The sequence below is a fragment of the Lissotriton vulgaris genome, chromosome 11, assembly GCF_964263255.1.
Source record: "Lissotriton vulgaris chromosome 11, aLisVul1.2, whole genome shotgun sequence".
Lineage (NCBI taxonomy): Eukaryota > Metazoa > Chordata > Amphibia > Caudata > Salamandridae > Lissotriton > Lissotriton vulgaris.
The window spans coordinates 797,907,833-797,933,861 of record NC_141699.1 but is presented as its reverse complement, the minus strand read 5'-3'; the positions used below and the strand labels follow the sequence as shown (position 1 = coordinate 797,933,861).

General features: G+C 43.5%; 1 protein-coding gene across 1 annotated transcript in view; it reads right to left on the bottom strand.

Moving 5' to 3' along the window:
* LOC147683514 (alpha-1,4-N-acetylglucosaminyltransferase-like) overlaps positions 1-26,029 on the bottom strand; it is a 277,993-nt gene that overhangs the window by 156,245 nt on the left and 95,719 nt on the right. The window contains exon 2 of the mRNA XM_086944868.1: positions 7,770-8,309. Coding sequence (XP_086800994.1) covers positions 7,770-8,180 — 411 coding nt within the window. The 5' untranslated portion in view covers positions 8,181-8,309. The remainder of the gene's footprint in view (positions 1-7,769; positions 8,310-26,029) is intronic.

Genomic DNA, 26,029 nt, shown 5'->3' with positions numbered 1-26,029 from the left:
CCTTACAGAGATCCTGATAAAATTCATTATACAAAACAGGGTATAGGGATCATTAGCCCTTTGCAAAAACAATAATGCAATCTTGGCGTGTTTAAACTTTTCTTGTTTTAAAATACCCACTAAAAACTTACGCCTGAGTAAGGTATAAAATGAACATAACAATACGAAAGGAAGGGTATCCTGCAGAGACCTATTGTCGCAGCCGCAGGTACCCTTCTGCTCAACCAGTGGCGTAAAACCTGAAGGGTCGGCCAATTTGTGGTGTAAAAGATTGAGCCTAAAACGAGTCACATACAATCTATCCTGGGCATTATATGTCAGTGCAAGATATGGTTAATTCCTAGCTCTGTTTTCAGGACTCTGTAAGCACCCACTGTGACTTTTTGATCATCCGTTACAGCCCTACGTGCGGCAATCCGTTCCCCAAATATTTTTTCAACTCTCAATTTGTCCTGGGCGGTGATTTCCTCAGGGTTGGTGTAGAGGTTCAAGCAGCCAATACCATCAAATGTGCCCTTTACATATTTAAGCCAGGGGATACTCAGTCCTTTATCCCTTTTCAAACAATCTTTGATGATTTGTCTACTTAGATCTGCCTCATTGTTGGTCTAGATCTTCAGCCAGGTTATAAGAGGTCTAACTTTTATTAGGTCTTCAATGTACTCACCCCCTGGTTCATCGTGTATGATATGAGCAGGGATACTTTGTGGGGTTTTAAGGACCTTTCTAAAGTATTTGTTTTCCTCTGCCTGTATCTGTTGGGTGTTTGCGAAACCCCAAACTTCCAACCCATAAGTCACTTTAGAACAACAGATTGATCTGTATAGATTCATGACTTGTTCAGGCGACCACCTTTCCAGCCTCCGACCAAAGTTCATTATAGCCCCCGAGGAGGCCACCAGTTTGGAGCGAGGATTTTCCACTAGGAGTTTAAAGTTTAGCAACCCATCCAAGAGCAAACCTAGATATGTAAAGGACTGAGCCAGCCCTAGTTTATAGTTACCTATCTTATATACAAAATTCTTACAGGGTTTGACCCCTGCCAGCATGATGTAGGATTTATCCAAATTTGCAGATAGGACAAGTGAATTCATAAAACTAACAAATCCATCAATCAACCTCGGCAGGCCTTTAGGGGTACGGGCCAGCAGTACCGTGTCATCCGCGTACAACAAAACGCGGACCATACGGGAGCCTATCTGGGGGGAATCCACTCCTAGTTTGCCTAATTCACTATCTAAGTTGTTGATGTATAGAGAGAACAAAAAGGGAGCTAAAATGCAACCTTGCCTAACCCCGCTATTGCATGGAAAAGGTGATGTAATACCTCCTGGGTTAAAACGCACTTTGGCAGAGGTGTTCCAATGTAATGCTTTCAATATGTTCACAAGCTCGGGCTCTACCCCTAAAGTTGTCATCAGGGCCCAAAGCTGTTCTCTATTTACATGATCGAAAGCCGCAGAAAGATCCATGAACCCCAAGTATACTGCCTCTTTCCTAGGAATTGTATACTTGGCGACCAGGAGATAGAGGTTCAGGCATTGGTCCGTTGTCGACCTTCCCTCCCGGAACCCATATTGTGTATCAGTGATGATGTTATGTAAGTCAGCCCATTCCTTAAGGCGATTAAGGACCACACGACCCAACACCTTATCCGTTACGTCAATTAGGGATATCGGGCGATAACATTGGGGTCGTCCCTGTTCCCTTTTTTAAAAATGGGGACTATTATTGCTGTGGACCACGATCGAGGGAGACCTGTTTCGGCCGCTGCATTCAAAACCCTCGTCAAAATGGGGGCCCACAGCTCCACCTTACTTATATAGAGGTCAGGTGGTATGCCATCTGGGCCTGGGGCTTTATTTTTAGATAGGCCCTGAATTGCCCCTACTACTTCTTTCAGCCTGAACTCGGGCCTGGCGACCCACAGGTGGTCTGGCTCGTTACCCTCATAATTCGCACCTGTGTGGTTGTATACATCTTTGAAATGGGTGTGCCATTGTTCTGGGAGAATTGTGTTACATATCTCTGGGGCGTTTGCATCCTGGAAACATGGTTTATTTATAATTTTCCAAAATGCTGTCAGGTCCCTTCTCTCCGCAGCCTCCCTTAAATTCTGCCAGGCTTGACATTGAAGAGATTGTTTCCTAGTTTGTGAAGCTTCCTTATATATGCGCCTGCATTGAGCAATGTGTAACTTATCTCGGGTAGTGTTTTGAGACTGGCTATCAACTTCTTGTGGGCCTGCGAGCAGGCTTTGTCAAACCATCTTGGGGTGATGTCTAAACTCGCCTTCTTGTTGGTCGTTAAAAATCCATCAATCAGGTGTGCTATGTCCTCGAACGCATTTACAACAGCAACACCGTCTAAGGAAGAGGTCGAGACACATCTTAAAAGCGTCCCCCCCTCTGTCCATTAACGATTTAAAAAACCTATCCCCGTCTACTTTGGCTCACCTGAGGCGCCACCCCTGGTCAGTTGCGCTCTCAATGTTGCCCAACCCCCGGGATACCCTTTTAAGGTGGATTTTTTAGCTCCAGCACTAGGGGATTGTGGTCGCTATGAATACTCCATTCAATCTTTGCTCCTTCTTTCACCCAAACTTCAAGCAAACTAGAGACCATGATATAATCAATAAAGGAGCGGCAATCTCTGCCCTTAAAAGTGGGATTAATCTCCTCTCCATCTTCTGCTGCCACTAGGTCAATTGTGTGCACCAGATCGTGACCTTTCAACAGCCTATCCAGTTCCATCCCCTAGGTTGAGTGCAGAAAGTGTGGGCCGTCCTCTAACATGCAACGGGACCAGTCCTTCTTAATAAATCTCAAGGTCGGGCAAAGGTGGCAGTTGAAGTCACCAACAATAACAAAGAGTGGCGCCACCACCCTTTTGCCGAAGACTGGCTCTGCATTAGGGCATCTGTCCAGTTCTTTTGATATGGATTCCTTCCCATTAGTTCCCACTGCGTTATATAAGTTGATAATAGTAATATTGAACCCCTTTATGTGTAACCCCATGGCCTGCATGTTATGTGATCGCCAATTTAGGTCAGTCCACACACCTTCGACCTGTAGGTCCACATACGTAATCAATCCTCCCATTGCTCTCCCTGATGTAGACTTCTGGGCAGGAACCGAGAAGCACTTATAACCCGATAGAAAAAAAGGGTTATAATCAATCACCCAGGTTTCCTGCAAGCATATTACCTGGAACCTGGTGATATATTCCTTCCAGTCCTGGTTATTGAATTTTGCTGCAAGCCCAGCTGATTAGTAGATATTAACTAGTCAGGTCGCTATTTACGACCACCTGTAATTGAAACCGCTGTGATGGAGGCCTGAAAGGAACTGCAGACCACCATTCATTCATTTGCATTCCCAAGCATGTTTTTTAGAGCTGCCCTTGTTCCTTACAGGAACCGGTGCTGATCTAAAAAAAAAAAAAAAAACAATTTTTTCCATTTCAGAACACATCGAAGGGAGCACTCGGTGGGCCCCCGGACCACTTCTTGCTCTCCCCAAGGTCATCCAGCAAAGAGGAAGATGTCCAAAACGAGCAGCTTCACATTTGCGAACCAGTTGCCCCCTTCTTTGGGGTGTAAGTAAATATTCAGTGGTTTGCAACTGTTAGTACATACAATGCTGAATCGCAAATAAGAGGGGGATACCTTTTCACTCACTTCCTAGTTGTTATTCAATGTGGGTCGGTAAACTCGTTTTTGGAGTCAGAAATGCTATGCCGACTTGCAATATTAGCAAACTAAAAACCAAGGGACATATTACCAAGAACCTCATTAAAATTATCGCTGTTTTAGCGGCAGTTTCCTGCCGCTAAAACTACGATAATTTTAACGAGGTTCATGCTAATATGCCCCCAAGAATCTTGCAGTAGCACGCCCTGTGACACTGTGAATTTCTTTTGACAGAAAATTACCTGGTACAGCAGGCCCCATATTCTTTCACTGAGATATTTTACGCAGCACTTAAGAAGCTACAGGGCATATTATCAAGAAACAGCGTTAACATTATCGCCTTTTAGCGACAGAAAACTGTCGCTAAAGTGGCGATAATGGACTTGATAATATGCTCTTGTGAATTCCGATTGAATTCTATGTTCCGGTGTTAACATGGGCTTCTAGGGCCATTCTCTATGGTGCATAATCAAGCCCATTATCGCTGTTTTAGCTGCAGTTTCCTGCAGCTAAAGCGGCGATAATGGACTTGATAATATGCCCTTGTGAATTCCCATAGATTTCCAGGTTAACGGCAGAACCTGGGATTCTATGGGAATTCACAAGGGCATATTATCAAGCCCATTATTGCCGCATTAGCTGCAGTTTCCTGCAGATAAAAGTGGCGATAATGTATGGCCCTTTCTTGATAATATGGCCCGCAATACTATAGCCTTATAGCCCGCCGTAGCGGGCTATACCGGCTATTAAAGGCCCGCTGAATCGTTAAAGACCCAAGCCAAAGGCGAGGGACTTAAACGAGACAGCTGGACTTTAATTGCCGCTATAGCCTTGCTACGAAGGGCTATAAGGCTATTAGAACATTCTGCCACTAGAGGGTAGAATGTTCTAACAAATTAAACAAAGGGTTCTCGAAGCTCGAGGGGATATAAATCCCCTCGAGCTTCGAGAAGCCTTTGTAGAACATTGGAATGTTGCTCTGCGGGCCTTTACAGGCCCGTAGAAGCAGGGAGCACTCCATTGTCCGCAATGGAGCTCCCAACATTCCATTGTTCTAATACTCGTTCATGTTTAAAAGCAAGAGCGCAAGAAAAAATGTCTGCTCCGCCATTAGTAAGATTCCTTATTATGCCGTTTACTGGTGACAAAATGTAACTACTAGCACTTGCTGATGTACTACCACAAAGAACAAAAGATAGCCTAGTGCAAAAATGTGTAACTAATCCTGACCTCTAGGTCTAGTTTCAGGTAACTCTTTTTGATAGCAAACCATTGCACTCAGGAAGTCTAAGAAGTTTCCTAGAGTTAAATAAGTAATGGCTCCCCCACAAAAAAATAAAATAGAAGTCAACAGTTTGGAGGAGCAGGAACAGCCCTCCGATTATATGATGTTTAATCTCGAGAGGAAAGTCAGAGCTGCTAATGGAATTTGTGAGAGTATCGATTCGGGCAGAGGACTACTGTAAGTGAATCAGGAAGACTTTGGAAAGAATAGTACGACTCCCGTTTAGAAATACTTCAAGGGGCAGATGTACAAGAAACTGATACATATCTGCATTAGAGCAGAGATGTGAAAGTTTCCTTGTGCCGGGCAAACAAAAACTTGCGCCACCGTGGATGCGTCGTATGCCACCATGGATGCATCGTATTTACAATAAGGCGCACCATGGCTCAAGGAGAAACAGATGCGTCAGAAATGATGACGCATCTGTTGGTGCAAAAGTAGCGCATTGCTGGAGTAATGTCGAGACCACAATGCAACTCCAGCAATGCATCGGAGGCCTATACCTAATACATTACAGGCCAGATGTACGATGCGCAAAAAGTGCCTCGCAAATTGCGAATCTTTTACGAGGAGCTATTTTCCATGTACAACAGTGTTTTGACCACTGTTTGCGATTCCCAATGGGGTCGCAAATTGTGAGGCTCATTAACATTAATGAGTCTCTCACAATTTGCGAACCCATTGGGAATGCCAGCCCTCCCAGGGATGGTGGCCTGCTGGGCTCAGCAGACCACCATTTCTGGGACTGCTTTTTAATAAAGCAGCTTTTTTTTTCTTTTAAATGCAGCCCGTTTTCCTTAAAGGAAAACAGGATGCATCTTAAAAAAGAAATGAAACTTTTTTGTTTAATTTTTTTAAGAGCAGGCAGTGGTCCCTGGGACCGGTGCCTGCCCTTAAAAATATTTTGGGACACAGTCACAAAGTGGAAGGGGTCCCCAGGGGTCCCCTTCCAAATTGCGACTACAAAGAGGGTGGTATTTTGCAAGTGTTCTGCGACCGCAATTGAGGTCACAAAACATTCGTACATTGATTTGCGGACACAATTGGGAAGGGAACGCCCCTTTCCAAACTGCGACTCACAATTTCTAAACAGCGAGCCGCACATGAATTGCGAATCGCTATTTAGGAATTGTGGCGTCCTAGAAGTGGCACAGTGAAATCTTGTAGATTTCACTGCGTCAATTCTACAAGGCTGCCCTGTGTGCGAACGCCCACCCTGCATACATTACACCTGATGCAGGTATAATGTGATGCAGGGCTTTATAACGTGACGCATCTCTCTAGATGCGTCATGTTGTAAATTGGCGGTTAAACAAAAATGGTTCTGTCGGGTAACAGCACAAATGATTTGCAAATGCTATTCAATGCACTTTACAACACGAAGAGAACCCAACCTCTGGCAAAAGCAAAATACAGTAAAATCAGGTTCTTGCAATAAATGAAAAGAAGACATGTACTTGACTTGCTGTATTTTTATATATTCATTCAAAAAATAAACCATACAATTAATACAATGACTGTCAAACACAATTATTCAAGTGCAAAAAATTCCAAAAGATTCCAATACAATCAATATATATTGGAATACATCATTATTGTACATATTGTGTTTTTATCACAAGATCACAATTCACTTTTTTTGCACTTGAATAATTGTGTTTGACAGTCATTGTATTAATTGTATAGAGTATTTTTTGAATGAATATATAAAAATACAGCAAGTCAAGTTCAGGTCTTCTTTTCATTTATTGCAAGAACCTGATTTTACTGTATTTTGCTTTTGCCAGAGGTTGGGTTCTCTTCGTTTTGTAAAGTGCATTGAATAGCATTTGCAAATCATTTGTGCTGTTACCCGACAGAACCATTTTTGTTTAACCATTAATTACCCAGGTTCTGAGGGACACAGGGTTACCCCCGTTTTCCTAAACAACGTTGTAAATTGGCAGCAGCCTGGCACATTGTTGGCACCACCACTGTGTTACAAAAATTGATGCAACGGCGGCGCAAAAGTGTCACAAAGGACTTATAAATCTGTCCCCAGGAGTCAAATTCTGGAAGTCATTATTTTGAGACAGTGTGCGACGTGTGTTTTTTTCTGACCCTGGAGTGTCCAAAGAGCCATTAAGGGAAGCAAGTAGTAAACACAGAAGGGAAAAAAAATCGGTTTAGTTGAACATCACAGTTGGGTGGCTTCAGAGCACACCCTGGGAAGTAATGACTCACCGATTGTGTAAAAGAATTAATATGACGTTGCAACAACCACTGTTACCTACCAAGCACGCATTAAGGGTAGGACATTTTGCGACAGCAATGAGCTTCCTCGCTCACTGTTATAATCACATAATAGTGGGTTGTTTTTTTTAACGAACATCGTAGGTATGTCTTTAGCCTTAAGTGAAAGTTAACACAATTAATGTTGAGGGAAAATCATCTACAGGCCTACCACTAATACGTAAGTCTCAATAAATAACACACATATTGCACAGAACACACCACACGAACCACACACAGATACAGCCTGAGAAATAGACGTATCCTACTATAATGCCCAAATATTTGAGTATTAAGTAGATTTGAATAATATTACTCTTTTGATGTGGAAATTCAAGGTGGTCCAGGAAAGGCTCACTAGCAAACTGATAGGAGAACCCCTGAGTGTATATTGCTGTCTTTCGGGTCTGTAATGAGGTAATCACAGTTCAAGACCCATCACTTTTGCTCAGTCACATTCCCCATCAATATTTTTCCATGCACCTTATTTCACCCTATAGCTCACAAAAAGCTTCATCGTACCTTAATAAACCATGGAAGCAGAGGGGTGTCTTCAAATAATGTTTCCATGTTGAGTGGGAAAATAAAGACATTGTGAATAGCGGACAACAGAGTGAAAGCTTCAAGTGTTCTGTTTGTCTCCTCAACCGTGTGGTTCACCAGCCCCTTCATCAGAAATACCACTGGTCTCTCGGGGTAAATCCTCGCAGCCGATTCCACTGCACAAGAAACCAGGGGCCTGGGTTCTAGGCGATCACTCGTCTCCAAGAAGATGATTCCAGTGCCTGGTTTCAGAATGTTTTCGAGATTTTGAGGATTGTTGGAGAACACGGGCAAGCACAGCAAGCAGCCCATATCCAGGCTAAGTCTGTAGAGAACCCCGCAGACAACGATAGACATGATGAAGAGGAGTAGGCCTGCAGCCTTCAGCATTGCGGGTGTTTGTCCCTTTTTCAGACACGCAATAGCTTCAATGATGGCTGAAATCAACTGTTTGTCTTGGCCGGAAGATAAGTTCTTCAAGGGATCCTTGCTGCAGGTAGTCACATCTTACTTCGGAATCTGGGATAAAACAGTAATAAAATTCATGAGTCACAAGCCTACTAATGATTGGTTCCTCACTTTCTGGATATTTTAAAATCACTGCCATATACTTCTCTGGCTTTGGACATTTATTTGGCCTCTCGCGAAATATTTTAAGGACTGGACTGAACATTTGGGTCACAGGCAAAAATCACACATAAGCTGAGGGGACACAGTTGTGTTCAGGACTGGAGGTACTCAGGGACCCCTAGGGAGCAGCAGAAAATAAATCGTAGGCACATATCTATTTCAAGTTTGCAAAGAAGTAATGCCCCAGAACTGTGCCAGAATTTAAAGGACAGGAATATTTCATGGGGTCCTCTTCGGAACCTCGTGTAAATCACATGATTACCTAACATATTTGAAAGAATGTGCTGTAAAACGAATCTACAGACCCATTTTTTGAAATAAATTCTTAAGAGAGAAGCAACACAACCATTTCTATGGAAAGTAGGATGAATAACACTTCGCATATTATGGGACTGATAGTAAAAAAATGAATACACAGGGATGATTTCTGGCCCTGATAACAAGTTGAACAGTATGTCAGGGTGCAAACTGTACATTTGTAACCAAAGGAACCATGTGGTAACATCCAGCCACATGCGAGGCAAGGGCAGGGCCATAACTTTATTTCGGTTCGTTGAACCACAAAAGTACAGATACAAATATTAAAACGTAAATAGAGGCAATCGATGCTGTTTGAAGTAAAATCGGAACTATCAAGCGAATAAAAAGAATTTACAAGTATTCGACCTTTGGTGTTTGGCATGTACCTGTTGTGGCAACCCTGTCAAATCTAAGCAAAATTTCCTGTGATGTGGACTAGAAAAGTCCATTGTGCCATTCGCGGATACACGGCAGGTAACACATTATATTAGCCCTAGGCCAGCATATAACACTTGAGATAGACAGTTTAAAAGGCCTAATCATTTTTCTGGCAGTTTGTCATAAAACACAGTTAAAGTACACCATTTCATAAAATTATTGGGAGTGAAGGTGTCTTCAGTTAGCTGCATAGAGTTATGAAGGAAGTCTTAAAACAGGCCAACATTATTTTACATCTTGACTGATAACTGTGTGTTCAGTGCACTCTGGCCTCCTCTAGTATTTAAAGTGCTGTACAATCAGGGAGAATGGGGGAGTCAGGTCCTGGGACGTGGGGCTAGCTGGACCATTAATATAACTAAGTACACAGATTGCCAGCCGCACACTTACTTAAATCCTCTATTTTTGAGGGAACAAACCATAAGAGACTTCCTGGTTCGTACGGGTATATCACTCCAACCCTTTTATTGTTTATTTGTTTTTTGTCTTTTTTTAAGTATTGATGTATGAAAGGGACACCTTATCGTTTTGTACACCTTATATACAATTATTTACAATTCGCGATTATTTACAACACAAACACATACACATAACTAGTTGTATTATACAAAGTGAATTGCTCTGATATATATACACTCAAATATTCATACTACGAAGAAAAAATCATCCGTATTTCCATAAAGACCAGAGTCAAAAGTATAAACTTGATGACAATCATAAATCAATGAACTACAGTTGAATGTAGGCAGTTCAAAAAAGGAAAAATAGACTTCAAATTAATTCATTCAGTCCATTCAACCAATAAATGGCTAATCTTTTTACGCCAACGCGTTTCGAATCCGGTATGTCAACTCTACGGATTCTCATCAGGGCTCTGTCTTAATACGGGATATCTGCAAGTGTATAAAATAAAACTTGTTTTAGCTACATTTCTGACAGTTGTTTAGCTTCCAACTACATTTAACTCGGATTCCTCATATTACCTGTTGAACCAGCAGCCGCCGGTCAAGGGTAGGGTATTAGTTCTGACTGAGTTTCTTTTCTTTTCGGGATCTAAAAACAAACGCAGGTATCATGACCTGTTCTTGCTCACTTTCTAAGACCAGAATGGGGCACATATGTTATCAACATACCTTACTGGATCATGCTCGTGATCCTACGTTTCCACCAAATGGGAGTTAATTTTCAGTCTTGTATTACAGCCTGAAAATAATGAGAATAACGTTTTACGCGCTTTTTATGCACAGACGGAGAGAGTATGGCACTCGTTGCTCTACTCGGCATACCTGCTCTGAGGGATTCCTCGCTTGGGCTGTTCGTGTTCTAATCGGTTGCAGCGGTAAACGCTTTCTAACCATGTAGGCACCGCTTTCCTCAGTCCTTATTATTTGCGCTCGCTTTCCCTAGAGGAAATAACAGCGTTTTATTAGGTTTCTGGGGCTACTACAATATTGGTGGCAAATCAAACCCATGTTAGCTCTAGACTGACTTGAACAAGCTGTGACTCGGCATCTAGCTCTCATTCACTTAGTTTGGCAGCCATGTTGTAACATGGTTTTGGACCTACTTATAGCTACCTGCTTGGCGGCCATCTTAGAGTGGGGTCGCTAGAGAAAGCTCTCATTCACTTAGTTTGGCAGCCATGTTGTAACATGGTTTTGGACCTACTTATAGCTACTTGCTTGGCGACCATCTTAGAGTGGGGTCGCTAGAGAAGGCTATCATTTAGATGTGAAAAAAGGTGAATTTAAACCACATATGAAAACATACGCGCAATTACCATCGACCCTTTCTTTTGGAGGCACTATACTAGATAAAGCTCACACTCTAGATATTTCAGAAAGCGAGTTGAGCCCGCTGAGTGCGCTATTAAACTTAAGTATAAGGTAGGCCTCTTTTTTTAGTAGAAGTTTATCATAGTCAATGGGTCTAGACTGTTGCAGAACATATAGAATTGACCACTTTAAGTCATTCTCAGTGTGTTTATTTTCAATGCAATGCTCCACCATAGGTGCTGTAAGCACTTTATTCTTGATTCTAGACTTATGTTGCGTTATGCGCATATTCACTTGTTGTGTTGTCTTGCCTATGTAAATATTATTACATGGGCAGATGACTACATACACAACATTTCGTGTTTTACAATTTGAGAAACTTAAGTGTTTCCACTTAATATTCCCATGTTGGAATTCCTTCCCCTCCACAGTAGTCCCACAGGCCACGCATGTCCCACATTTATGATGTCCCTCAATGGGTTTCATTCCCCATTGAGACAATAGGTCACTCTTAGGTTTGGGTAATGCTATCTCGGCTCGGACAAGATGTTGTCCGATGCTCCTGTTCTTACGATACGCGAAAAGAGGACGGGGAAATGGACAGTCCAGGTTTTCTAGTAAGTGCTAATTTTTTAACACGGTTTGTCTGAATTTGTTTGTGTCAGGCCCAAATGTGGTGACACAGACCATCCGGTCTAGTTGAGCCTTTGATTTTGTTTGTAGCAAACATTCGTGTGGTGTACATCGTGCCCGCTTGAATGAGTTTTTTAACAGTTTTTTCGGATAACCACGGCTTTCCATTTCATGACAGAATGTGTCAGCGTGTCTTTCATACTCTGACAACTCCGTGCAGTTTCTCCTGATACGGAGCAGTTGGCCATAGGGCAAGTTAGCCTTCAAGTTCCTGGGGTGGTCACTTTGGCGGTGCAGTATTGTGTTTTTATCAGTCTGCTTCTTGTACAAAGAGGAGACCAACTTCCCGTTTGGACATGTGATTTCCACATCCAGGAACGTCATTCTTGTGTCACTGATCTCAATAGAAAATTTAATGTCTGGATGTTTGGAATTAAGCCATCCATGAAATATCATCAACTCCGTGTGGCTCCCCTGCCACAGGAGCCACACGTCGTCGATATATCGTAGCCATTGCTTAATGTGACTGCAATATGGGTTATATGGGAATATTAAGTGGAAACACTTAAGTTTCTCAAACTGTAAAACACGAAATGTTGTGTATGTAGTCATCTGCCCATGTAATAAGATTTACATAGGCAAGACAACACAACAAGTGAATATGCGCATAACGCAACATAAGTCTAGAATCAAGAATAAAGTGTTTACAGCAACTATGGTGGAGCATTGCATTGAAAATAAACACACTGAGAATGACTTAAAGTGGTCAATTCTATATGTTCTGCAACAGTCTAGACCCATTGACCATGATAAACTTCTACTAAAAAAAGAGGCCTACCTTATACTTAAGTTTAATAGCGCACTCAGCAGGCTCAACTCGCTTTCTGAAATATCTAGAGTGTGAGCTTTATCTAGTATAGTGCCTCCAAAAGAAAGGGTCGATGGTAATTGCACGTATGTTTTCATAGGTGGTTTAAATTCGCCTTTTTTCACATCCAAATGATAGCCTTCTCTAGCGACCCCACTCTAAGATGGCCGCCAAGCAAGTAGCTGTAAGTAGGTCCAAAACCATGTTACAACATGGCTGCCAAACTAAGTGAATGAGAGCTTTCTCTAGCGACCCCACTCTAAGATGGCCGCCAAGCAAGTAGCTATAAGTAGGTCCAAAACCATGTTACAACATGGCTGCCAAACTAAGTGAATGAGAGCTAGATGCCGAGTCACAGCTTGTTCAAGTTAGTCTAGAGCTAACATGGGTTTGATTTGCCACCAATATTGCAGTAGCCCCAGAAACCTAATAAAACGTTGTTATTTCCTCTAGGGAAAGCGAGCGCAAATAATAAGGACTGAGGAAAGCGGTGCCTACATGGTTAGAAAGCGTTTACCGCTGCAACCGATTAGAACACGAACAGCCCAAGCGAGGAATCCCTCAGAGCAGGTATGCCGAGTTGAGCAACGAGTGCCATACTCTCTCCGTCTGTGCATAAAAAGCGCATAAAACGTTATTCTCATTATTTTCAGGCTGTAATACAAGACTGAAAATTAACTCCCATTTGGTGGAAACGTAGGATCACGAGCATGATCCAGTAAGGTATGTTGATAACATATGTGCCCCATTCTGGTCTTAGAAAGTGAGCAAGAACAGGTCATGATACCTGCGTTTGTTTTTAGATCCCGAAAAGAAAAGAAACTCAGTCAGACTAATACCCTACCCTTGACCGGCGGCTGCTGGTTCAACAGGTAATATGAGGAATCCGAGTTAAATGTAGTTGGAAGCTAAACAACTGTCAGAAATGTAGCTAAAACAAGTTTTATTTTATACACTTGCAGATATCCCGTATTAAGACAGAGCCCTGATGAGAATCCGTAGAGTTGACATACCGGATTCGAAACGCGTTGGCGTAAAAAGATTAGCCATTTATTGGTTGAATGGACTGAATGAATTAATTTGAAGTCTATTTTTCCATTTTTTGAACTGCCTACATTCAACTGTAGTTCATTGATTTATGATTGTCATCAAGTTTATACTTTTGACTCTGGTCTTTATGGAAATACGGATGATTTTTTCTTCGTAGTATGAATATTTGAGTGTATATATATCAGAGCAATTCACTTTGTATAATACAACTAGTTATGTGTATGTGTTTGTGTTGTAAATAATCACGAATTGTAAATAATTGTATATAAGGTGTACAAAACGATAAGGTGTCCCTTTCATACATCAATACTTAAAAAAAGACAAAAAACAAATAAACAATAAAAGGGTTTGAGTGATATACCCGTACGAACCAGGAAGTCTCTTATGGTTTGTTCCCTCAAAAATAGAGGATTTAAGTAAGTGTGTGGCTGGCAATCTGTGTACTTAGTTGTACAATCAGGGAGGGCACAGAGCCTTGTAAATGTCAGGGCATTGGATGTTGGCTCATCTTTTGCTTAATCCTCCACACAATTAACAAATATTTTGATACAGCAAAAAACAGGCTTTGGCTGAATCTGATTTTAAAATACAAAAGGCCTTTGCTAATTTCCTGACTCCTAGATTCTGACAAACATGGGCTAACAATTTTCTCCTTATTTTCCAGTAGGCTGGAGAGAACAAAACATGCTCGTCTGATTGTTATACCCCCAGGAAGAGCATACCAGCCTGGCTGTCTTGTGAGTTTTCACATATTTGGCGGTAAAGGAGGCAAGCCTTAGTGTACTGAAATGAAATTGAAGATATAAATTCTGTGCTGATGTGCTTCAATCTCATCAAGAAACTATTTCATGTTAAACCCGTCCTTCATCGAAAGAAAAGAATCAGACAGTGTTACAAATGTAGGATGAGCCTGCAAGTGGGACATTTTATACTGCCTCTAGTTTCTCTTTAAAAATTGTTAGTTGAGGCAGCTACCTGCGGATACGACATCCCATCATACCCAGTGTCTCTCCTACATACTTTATTCAGGGTATGCTTTCTGACCAAGGGAAGTCTAAGACTTCCTTTAACCCTTCACGGAAGGAGTGGAGCTCATGGTAGCTTACATATGTCTCCAATAAAGGATACATCCAACTACAAGTTAAACAACATTGAGGAGTCAATAACTGTGCATATCCAATTTTCTGAAAATAAATCCACATGGTTCTCACATTATGTGGGGGTTAATTCACACATTTACTACCCCTTCTGAACAAGTGTTTAATGTGCCCCGGGACCAGTGTAAGGCATGATGAGAGGGAGGGTAATATAGAGACAGGGAAGAGCAGAAGATTGTCTGACAGGAGGGAGCGGTCCACGTTCTGCCCGCTCCTTGCCTTTGGCTCGGATCTGGTCTGTAGCTCAGTCCTCTCCAATGAGATTTTACCTGCCAGATTTCCCCAACAGAAAAATGTGGTCCTTTCTTCCAAATCCTGGTGAATCTGGGTGCTGGAACAAAGACCCACTCTGAAAGTATAAACTATTCCAAATCCACTCCACATGAGTGTTAGTAAGACTGCGAGACCTGTCGATCTTTGTTGAGAATGTTCAGCCCAGAAAGAAGGCGTGAGTAGAATGGGTACGTCTGACTCTTGTTATTAAAGAGTATCTGCATTTAGGGTTCAACAGTTCCAAAACATTACCCACATAACATCACAATATCAAGTGTGACTTTAGACATTGCTCTATAAACCATGTGTACATCTTTTGAGATCTTCACCAATCATTGAGGCCACTTGCTTTAGTTCGGGATAGTGAGTGGATGCAAATACTTTCAGCTCTGCAGTAATAATTTTGTAGTGATGTTAGTGTATGCCCCATTAAATTAAAAAAAGGCAATTTTTCAGGCATTAATTACAAATTTGGCATCCTCTCTCGCAGGCACCCTAACATCACCTTGCATCACCTTATGATTGCCTCGATAGATAATAAATGTAAAAGAATTTCAAAGACTCGACGAGCAAAATAAATAGAGAGAAAGCTCAAACGTTTTTGAGCAACTTAGACTGAAATATCATCTACAGAATGTGTGACTGAAGGTCTGTAATTTATGGTACCTTAAAGTAAAACTGACCAATCAGTTCATTAAAACGCGAGCCTCTGCCCACGAGTTCTTAATGGCTGTGAATTTGTTCCTCAGAACTACAGAAAATATTCAATTGGAGGTTAGAAAAAAAATGTACACCTCTCTTCGAGGATATACCCCAATGAAACAGTTATCAGGTGCTTTCTATTCTATCCAAATGTGTCACATCTGTAGAACAAATGGTGCAATTGAATTGACTATATTTACCACTAAAATTGAAGATGCTTTTGGTGTTTAGTGTTATTATTTTGGCACAGGTGACTGATTATAACTTAATTAAAGTAATATTACATTATAACTGCAAAACACTTATTTGTTGTGAGGGTTTTCCTAAAAATAAACTTACTTATAGTTTCTACCAAGTGGGTTAGTCTCCTCACTATTTTAGCTTCACTGGCAATCTGTAACATCATTGTGTTCTTTATTCTTTCCTGCAATTTGCTGCAAAATAGTTCGTTTACACTTATCCACTCGATCATTATTTCCTTCTGAGATGGCAAAACTCTCACACACGTTCAGTGCGTCTTTAAAGCAATTAAACTAACTAAAGACAAGAGGATGCCAACGGTATTTTTTAGGGAAAGGTTATTTGCGGGGACAGATACTACTAATTATCTATCTCATCACATTATAAATTGTACTGTATCAATCTATCAACATATTATAACGTTCATCTAGTAGCTATTAACACCAACTGAAAAGAAGGAACACACAGACAAAAGTTACGATTTGTAACTTTCTTTTAGAAGTCTTTTTTCATTTTTACATCATAAATACAAATAAACTCATCACACAATATTTAATCTTGTGTGGAAGCACTTTTCAAGATCCAAGAAACAAAATATCTTCTTGTTAACCCTTAGTCCATGGGTTGTGTATGAAGCCCAATAAATAATATACAAGGAAAATACTGGCAATGTCTTTTCTTGGCCTTATTTCCTTTTCAAACACCAAAGTAACAGGGAGCGTAAGAAGCAATAATCAGTGTCTTTATGGCTTCTAATCACAATAATGCTCCTAGGGATTAAATCCAATCAATTTCCAAATCAAAGCGGTGTCGAAATTGGTGATAACTGCCGAAGCGTTTCGGCCTGTCAAGCAGTTTCAGGCCTCATCAGGACAATGGGCAACAAAAATCATAACAGTAAACCAAAGCATAGTTTCACAAATCTTCCAAGCCGATTTCAGCTAGGGTGACCAGGAGTTACCGTCTTTGTACCGAAAATAAATTGCTCCAGGAAAACAAGGAAGAAATTCCTTTAATAGGCACATCCTGTGCTTCCCCGAATCTCATATGTCTCACCAAACTGGTAATCCAAACGCCTTGCTACACGCTTGCATGATTCTTCAAAGTCTCACTGCTTACACCGGAAGATTACGACCAACTCAAGTGTTCGAACCAGTGCCCGATTCTTCTACTACTCGGCGCTCAAACCAGCTTCCTGGAAATCGGTGCCGGACTAGGAGGGTCCTAGTCCGGCGCTGATTTCTATGCTTTGGTTTACTATTATGATTTTTGTTGCCCATTGTCCTGATGAGGCCTGAAACTGCTTGACAGGCCGAAACGCGTCGACAGTTATCACCAATTTCGACACCTCCTTGATTTGGAAATTGATTGGATGTAATCCCTAGGAGCATTATTGTGATTAGAAGCCATAAAGACACTGATTATTGCTTCTTATGCTCCTTGTTACTTTGGTGTTCGAAAAGGCAATAAGGCCAAAATAATCTTTATTGACACGCCTTCCTTCATTATTATTTCTTGCAGAATCTTGTCACATAGAGATTATTATCACAAGGTATTCGGCTCTACAATTTTTAATTTCTAAAGTAGAGAACATAAAAATGAAGGTGAGCTTCATTTTGTTTAAAATGTTGATCAGTAGGCTACATTGGTCAGACAACTTGGGCAATTATATGATTGATATTTTATTGTTTTAGGTCTACAGATGTCTGTACACCAAACTTAGAATGAACCTATTGGCCTCATAGGAATAATGAAAGTAATGTTACAGTGAATTAAGAACACAATATTAGATATCCGGAGGTATGTGAACACGGATATTGAAAGGGATAAAAAAAAGTCTATACTTTTGTCCTCTGTCTTCATGATAAAGGGTTGGTTCACCTCTTTCTAGAATGGATATAAGCAGGTAGAATGAGAATGTGGTAATTTTCAAGAAATATTGAACCTTTAAAGGGGGATCCTAAATGTTCAATACATAAATTGTTGTGGATCGTTTTTCTTTAACCTTTGTCAATCTAGCAAGAAGACGGCAATTGGTTGATATGTTTTGTCTTATTATTTATTTCAGCCCTGATGATGTTCGCATAGGACAAAACACGTCAGCTGATTTGAATTTGTGAATGTGTGGGTCTAAAATATATGTGGAAATGAACTGTGACCTTTAAAGTAAAAGAAGAAAGGGACTTGTTGAACAAGAACTTGTTGAAAAGAACTATACTTTTGTTGAATCAAAGAAGACGAACATTTATTTTGGAATAACAATTTTCTGCCTATGGACTGGTTATTGATAAGATTCCAAATATTGGCCACATTTGTTTTCAGAGATTGTTGGGGTTCTTCTTGAGTGTAATTATTTATTTCATTGCAAGGTGGCCCGAGGGTGGTGGACCACCAGGGTTGTAGCGCCTGTTCTCAAGTTGAAAGTTTACAAAGTGTTTAGGATAATTAACTTGTGCGCCCTAGTGCTAAGGCCTTACAGCGGAGTGATTCTGAATGTACACATGCGAAAGCAGGCTACAGCCAAGGTAATGTTTTCATTGTGTTGCTGAATGTTTTTGTTGCTTGTCCCTTCTCTAATGGACACCTCCTGGAGGAAGAGAGAGAGGATATGCAGGAAGAGTGTTGACATCTTTGGAATGTCCAGGGAAGCAGTAGTTGGTACTTATTACATCTATCCAGATATGTGGTCTTTGACATGGTTTTAGAATGAGAGCAAAAGCTCAATTCACCTTCACCCAGATCACAGGCCATCCCTGCATATCTAAAAATAAGGGATGCAATTCAGTTCTTGTCCACTCGAACATTTGACAGGGTCACTGGAATACTGTGGTTATCTCACATGCAAAACAATCAAGCTGTTTGCGTCAGGTACTGAGATGCATTACCAGGTTAGTACACCAGTATATTGCTATGACACAGTCACATATGAAAAGGCAATAGGTGGCAAGATGATTACCATTGTCTTCTTAGCTCATATATGAGGTGCCATTGGTTACACCCACGTAGCATTTCTGCCACCCCAACACACAGAACACAATTTCCAAAAAAGACACCACTAATCATAAGGGAGTTTCTCCAGTACTCCCCAGAAGGATTGTACAAGATTATTGTAGCCTGATGTCTGTTGCCAAACATTGCCTTGTGACAAGACAATCTTGTATACCTTACCCATCATCAACTATGGCCCCATCCGGGTTCCCGGAAAGGTCACAGAACAGAGGTCAGTGTTTATCAGTGTGTGGTCAGCTAGTATCCCCACATTTCACCTCAACTGCTAGACAGTTTTGAGTAAACGATGAATGATGGATTATTACACCATCCACATATACCACACTGAGACGCCACTATTGCACAACCATGATGTTACAACCAAATCTGGAATAGTAAATGTTATATGCACCCGAATAGGTACCACTCATTTAGTGTTCATGACAAACAATCATTCCTCAACAATTGCCATTTGATCCCAACTGTAATCTCATTTCAGTACACACACATCTTCATTTACAAATGTTACTATTACATATTTAGGTCTGGCATTAGGCAATACTTTTTGGTTTTTCAAAAGTTATATCTATAATATATTTAGTTAAATGGGCTTACAGCAGCTCTCTTCATCAATTGGTCTGTTATTGTGTGATTTACATTATGGTACTGCTCATTACAGAACAAGGCATGTGCCAATTGGTCAGCCTGATTCCGTCACTGGCAGACTTCACTTTGAATGACTGCATTTCATTTTTTTTACAAGGAGCACATCTACACATAAGGCAGTTCCCTTCAGTGCCGTGTTTTTACTTTATTGTTAATTTAGTGTAGCCTTTGTGTTTTGAGCCTGACATGATAGCAGGACTCCTTTTACCACCTCTTCGTGATGTGAGCTTTGCCAGTTCCTACCCTCTGCTAATGCAGTTGTAACTTCCTTTTAGAGTGGCCTTTATTTTTCCGGCTGCTGACATTTCACAGCAGAACAGATTGTGCATATTTATAACTATTCTTGATAAAGTTAGCCTCTTTTAAGTGTGCACACTATGAAGTGAGTTTATAACTGCATTCCTGTATGTCATTCGGGTATACATTTTAATTAAGGACTACCATTATACTTGTAAGCCAATTTAGTCTGTATGTTCAGCATGTATGGCTTTCCAGTTTGTTCTCAGTGAGCTTGTATGTTGTGCTTCTATAGACATGTAACTACTATATATCTAATTGAATTAATTCATTTCCTGTTTGCCGATGCGTCTATAGTGCTGTCTGTCTGTCTATCCATCTTTGCAAGTCTATCTACATTTGCAACTCTATCTATCTATCTATCTATCTATCTATCTATCTATCTATCTATCTATCTATCTATCTATCTATCTATCTATCTTAGCAAGCCGCTGTATTTATCTATCTTTTCCACTCTGTCTATTTGTAATAACGATTTTTAAAAACATGATAAAACAAGCACCATCAAAGCAAAGGGCTGGCAGCCAATGCCAGAACAATTGGCTTTTTTAGGCATGATGTTAGCCAAGACGTTATGATTTTACTGATATTATGTGTGTAACATAGTTACTTATATCCGTTTTCAGTCAGCATAAAGCATCAGTCTTTTGTGTCATTATCCACACCAGCATGCTTAATGGAGCAGCGGGTCAGCCTACTTCACCCATTCGCTGAATTCACTGTGAGTTAGGGCATGCTGCACTTTCAAAGGCAAACAAAACAGGTGATGGACAGAATGTGGATCAATGTCACACATTCACCCCAGTCCAAAGATCTGGGCCCAAATCCATCGTTTTTTTGCACTCCACACCACCCTGGGTTAGACAAGGGCGGTATGCAAATCAGCTCTGACCCTGTGCCCCATGGGAACAGTCCAGTCCGAACTACAAAAGCCATGTCCTTCCCAGAACGGAATCAAGCATCCGAGGACCGGACCGGTTTCAAGGTAACACCTCTCATCAGCCCGGCTAGCTTGGCTCCAGTGGTGTGGAGTGCCTGGGACCCACATCTGAGCATCCCCAGCGCACTTATGGCGGCAATTGCAAACAAAACAGGTGATGGACAGAATGTGGATCAATGTCACACATTCACCCCAGTCCAAAGATCTGGGCCCAAATCCATCGTTTTTTTGCACTCCACACCACCCTGGGTTACACAATGCCGGTATGCAAATCAGCTCTGACCCTGTGCCCCATGGGAACAGTCCAGTCCGAACTACAAAAGCCACGTCCTTCCCAGAACGGAATCAAGCATCCGAGGACCGGACCGGTTTCGAGGTAACACCTCTCATCAGCCCGGCTAGCTTGGCTCCAGTGGTGTGGAGTGCCTGGGACCCACGTCTGAGCATCCCCAGCGCACTTATGGCGGCAATTGCAAACAAAACAGGTGATGGACAGAATGTGGATCAATGTCACACATTCACCCCAGTCCAAAGATCTGGGCCCAAATCCATCATTTTTTTGCACTCCACACCACCCTGGGTTAGACAATGGCGGTATGCAAATCAGCTCTGACCCTGTGCCCCATGGGAACAGTCCAGCCCGAACTACAAAAGCCATGTCCTTCCCAGAACGGAATCAAGCATCCGAGGACCGGACCGGTTTCGAGGTAACACCTCTCATCAGCCCGGCTAGCTTGGCTCCAGTGGTGTGGAGTGCCTGGGACCCACGTCTGAGCATCCCCAGCGCACTTATGGTGGCAAATGCAAACAAAACAGGTGATGGACAGAATGTGGATCAATGTCACACATTCACCCCAGTCCAAAGATCTGGGCCCAAATCCATCGTTTTTTTGCACTCCACACCACCCTGGGTTAGACAATGGCGGTATGCAAATCAGCTCTGACCCTGTGCCCCATGGGAACAGTCCAGTCCGAACTACAAAAGCCATGTCCTTCCCAGAACGGAATCAAGCATCCGAGAACCGGACCGGTTTCGAGGTAACACCTCTCATCAGCCCGGCTAGCTTGGCTCCAGTGGTGTGGAGTGCCTGGGACCCACGTCTGAGCATCCCCAGCGCACTTATGGCGGCAATTGCAAACAAAACAGGTGATGGACAGAATGTGGATCAATGTCACACATTCACCCCAGTCCAAAGATCTGGGCCCAAATCCATCGTTTTTTTGCACTCCACACCACCCTGGGTTAGACAATGGCGGTATGCAAATCAGCTCTGACCCTGTGCCCCATGGGAACAGTCCAGCCCGAACTACAAAAGCCATGTCCTTCCCAGAACAGAATCAAGCATCCGAGGACCGGACCGGTTTCGAGGTAACACCTCTCATCAGCCCGGCTAGCTTGGCTCCAGTGGTGTGGAGTGCCTGGGACCCACGTCTGAGCATCCCCAGCGCACTTATGGTGGCAAATGCAAACAAAACAGGTGATGGACAGAATGTGGATCAATGTCACACATTCACCCCAGTCCAAAGATCTGGGCCCAAATCCATCGTTTTTTTGCACTCCACACCACCCTGGGTTAGACAATGGCGGTATGCAAATCAGCTCTGACCCTGTGCCCCATGGGAACAGTCCAGTCCGAACTACAAAAGCCATGTCCTTCCCAGAACGGAATCAAGCATCCGAGGACCGGACCGGTTTCGAGGTAACACCTCTCATTAGCCCGGCTAGCTTGGCTCCAGTGGTGTGGAGTGCCTGGGACCCACGTCTGAGCATCCCCAGCGCACTTATGGCGGCAATTGCAAACAAAACAGGTGATGGACAGAATGTGGATCAATGTCACACATTCACCCCAGTCCAAAGATCTGGGCCCAAATCCATCGTTTTTTTGCACTCCACACCACCCTGGGTTAGACAAGGGCGGTATGCAAATCAGCTCTGACCCTGTGCCCCATGGGAACAGTTCAGTCCGAACTACAAAAGCCATGTCCTTCCCAGAACGGAATCAAGCATCCGAGGACCCGACCGGTTTCGAGGTAACACCTCTCATCAGCCCGGCTAGCTTGACTCCAGTGGTGTGGAGTGCCTGGGACCCACGTCTGAGCATCCCCAGCGCACTTTCAAAGGGAGCACATCCACACACAAAGTAGATTTCTCCAGTGCCTGGGACTACTATGGTTATGTGTGCTTTTTTGAGAAACAAAAATATTAGTGCCTGTAGGTAATTTTTTTAGATTGATGATGGCTCTGCAGCTTAACCAGCAATAGAGATTTGAAAAACCCATGACTCAGTAAAACAAGAAATGTCAAAGTCAAAAGGCTGAAGATCCTGGCAGCCAATGCCAGATCAATTGGCTTTGCTAATGCTTGTTAAACATTTTAAATGATTAAATGAATGCTAAATATTTTCTTCATACTAATAAGGTGCCCTTCCTAACCTCAGAGTGTTACCTTCACTCTCTCTCTCTTTAACTAATCAGATGTAATCAGATGTCTAATTTCAGGAAGGGGGTTTGGGGGGCAGCCAAGCCCCAGGAGGTCTGCCCCGGGCAGTTTGGGAGGTGGAGGGGCGGGCTACCAGCGGCCATTTTTGTAAAGTTGTTTGGGCTACGTAGGGAATAGCCCTAATGTAGCCCAACTCATTTGATAGCCCAATGGCTATGAGGGGCTGGTTCTCCCTCTCCAAGACACCATTTTCGGTGTTGATGGCCTGGTGGCTGGAAGTGTAGTAGAATTTAGCTTTTCAGTAGTATTTAGCCTTTTTGTGAGGAATTAGATTTTTGGGTGGGATTTAGTCAGAGTGGTTAGGATTATTATTATCAGGCGTTCGTTGACCATGATGGCGAGGGAGGATCACAGAGTTGTGGAGGCGGTACGGCTGCTCCGTGAGGCCGGGCAGCTTGAGCTGCTTGGGCGGAAACTAGCGCCCGGCGAGGCGCGCGTCCGCTGGGATGGCAGCTGCCGTCGCTGCCTGCTCATTCCCCAAGAAGGCGAAGCGTGGACAGGCGAGTGACCCGGGCCGCAAGAATAGTGTGGGTGCAGTCCAGGGTGTTGTCAAGGAGCCACAGCCTCTAGTGTGTTGAGGCTGCGGTGGGACAGTCTGTGGGTGGGGCTCACCGGCGGAGCACGTCTCGCCCCTCCCCGGTGGGTGCGGAGAAGGTTTGGGGCCGCTCATACACCAGGAGAGCGGCCCGCTTGTGACGGATGCACCGGAGCCTCTAGTCTCCTTGGAGGCTCCGGCGGGAGGACATGGGGGCGGGGTCCACCGGAGGAGCGGGCTGCATGGTTCCCAGGCCGTAAACCAAGGCAGCTTTGCATGGAGAAGGGGGGGTGAAAAAGTGGCACAGGGTAAAGGCCCAGTTGAGGTACTCGGGGAGGGGGGAAGCAGATGTGGGGGCCAACCGGCACAAGCTGTGCAAGTAGGCCCAGGATGGTCTTATTGGACCTCAACAGGACACAGGACATCGTGCACGCAGGTACACATATGGTGATACTGTTGTGGGCCAAAGGAGGGTGCAGTCGGCGCCTCTGCTAGACAGGAGTTGAGGGCAGTTGGAGTCCTTTGATTTGGGCAATGAGGAGGATGGTCTGGAGGAGTGTGAATTGAGGGAAAAGCGAGGAGAGCGGTGCGGGGGCGAATAACGTCTGTTCTAGTACATTGCAGAGGTCCCGACGCCTGACGGAGCCCGCAGCTTGGACAGCTGGCTTAGAGGACGCAACAGTTCCTGTGGCAAGGCGGACTGCAGCAAGACGGGCACCCTCCTTGGACCAAAGTGAAACAAGGGACGGAAGGGTGAAACCTGTGATGGTGTCAGTGGGGATTGAAGGGGGAAGGGGTGGGGAGAGGTAGATATGTGTTGGATATGTGTCGGATGTGGGTGTGGGCATGGACGACACAGGCAAGATGCCGGTAAGTGTGGGGGACGATCCTAAGTCAAAAGTGGAGGGCATCGCAAGGGCATCAGGGACGGTAGAGTCGGACGTGAAACTAGAGAGCAAGGAATTGAAAATCAAGACTTTGCCATATATGGGGTCACGAAGCCACAAAGCCATTTGATGTTGGCCATGAAGGAGCCATATGGAAAGGGGAGTATGTGGAAATGCTCAGGTTACTGCACAGGGAGGTGCATGCAAAGAAAGGGTCAAAGTAGGAGGAATATGAGTTGGCAAAGCGGCCCAGGGTGTCCCTCACTGTTGAAAACTGGACAGCAGCTTTTCTCATATATGCCAGTGTGTATTGCGAAAAATACCCGGAGCGGTGTGTGGCCCTCTTTAAGTATATGGATGTCATTAGGAAGGCACAAATCACTGGGAGGGATACGCTTGGGCCCAGTACGATGAGGTGTTTAGGGCTTGTATGGCATGGGACACAAAAGCTAAATGGGGGTAGTTAGATACGGATCTGTGGCAGCACACGGTGGGGTCCTCTAGGGCACGGAAGAAGATTTCTACAGCCAGCGGGCTACCGCTCGTTTACCGCCCCTTTCAGGGGCAGCCCAGCTGGGGTGGGGTGGGTGGTACAGGCCGGGGGCAGATGGGCTCTGGAGGGGCCTGCTGGGATTTTAATAAGGGAGCATGCTCCAGGGAATTTTGTAGATTCTGGCACGACTGCTCGAAATGTAGAGGCAGACACGCCTTGGTTATTTGCTTTGGGGGCTGCAGTCGTGTGTCAGCAGGGGCACCAAGGGAGGGACAGCAGCAGCAGCCTTTCAGGGGGGTTGGGGCTAGAGGGGCTTGGCCAAAGGGCTGGTACGCCAGTTAGGGGGACAGATTAGTGGCAGCCTGCTAGGTTAGAGCAACGAGAAGGCTGCGAATACGCGATGGGACAGGTTTACAGACAGTTTTTGTTTAGGTTTCAAGGGCCCCAGGGGTAGGTGAGCGAAGGACAATGTACAATCAGCAAGGGAGCACCCGGAAGTGGTGCAAGGCAAATGGGATAAAGGAGTGTGTGAAGCTCGCAAGGTGGTCCCACTTACAGGGGGCGGTGGGATAATTTGGTGGTCTCTATAGTTGGCGGTTCATGCGACAGACCAAGGAGAATTCATGTTAATTCAGCATTTTATGGCCGGACGGAAATACGGTTCATGATTTTATGGACGACATGGAGGATACTGTGTCTTAATAATCAGTTGACGTGGCCATGTCACTGGTAAGTGACCATGGGCGCAACAGCGGAATGATTATAAGTCGGTTGACGTGGCCATGTCACTGGTAAGTGACAATGGGCGCAACAGCGGAAAGAGCATAATGTCACATTGTCAGCTTTCTGAGTGCTGTTAGTCCACCC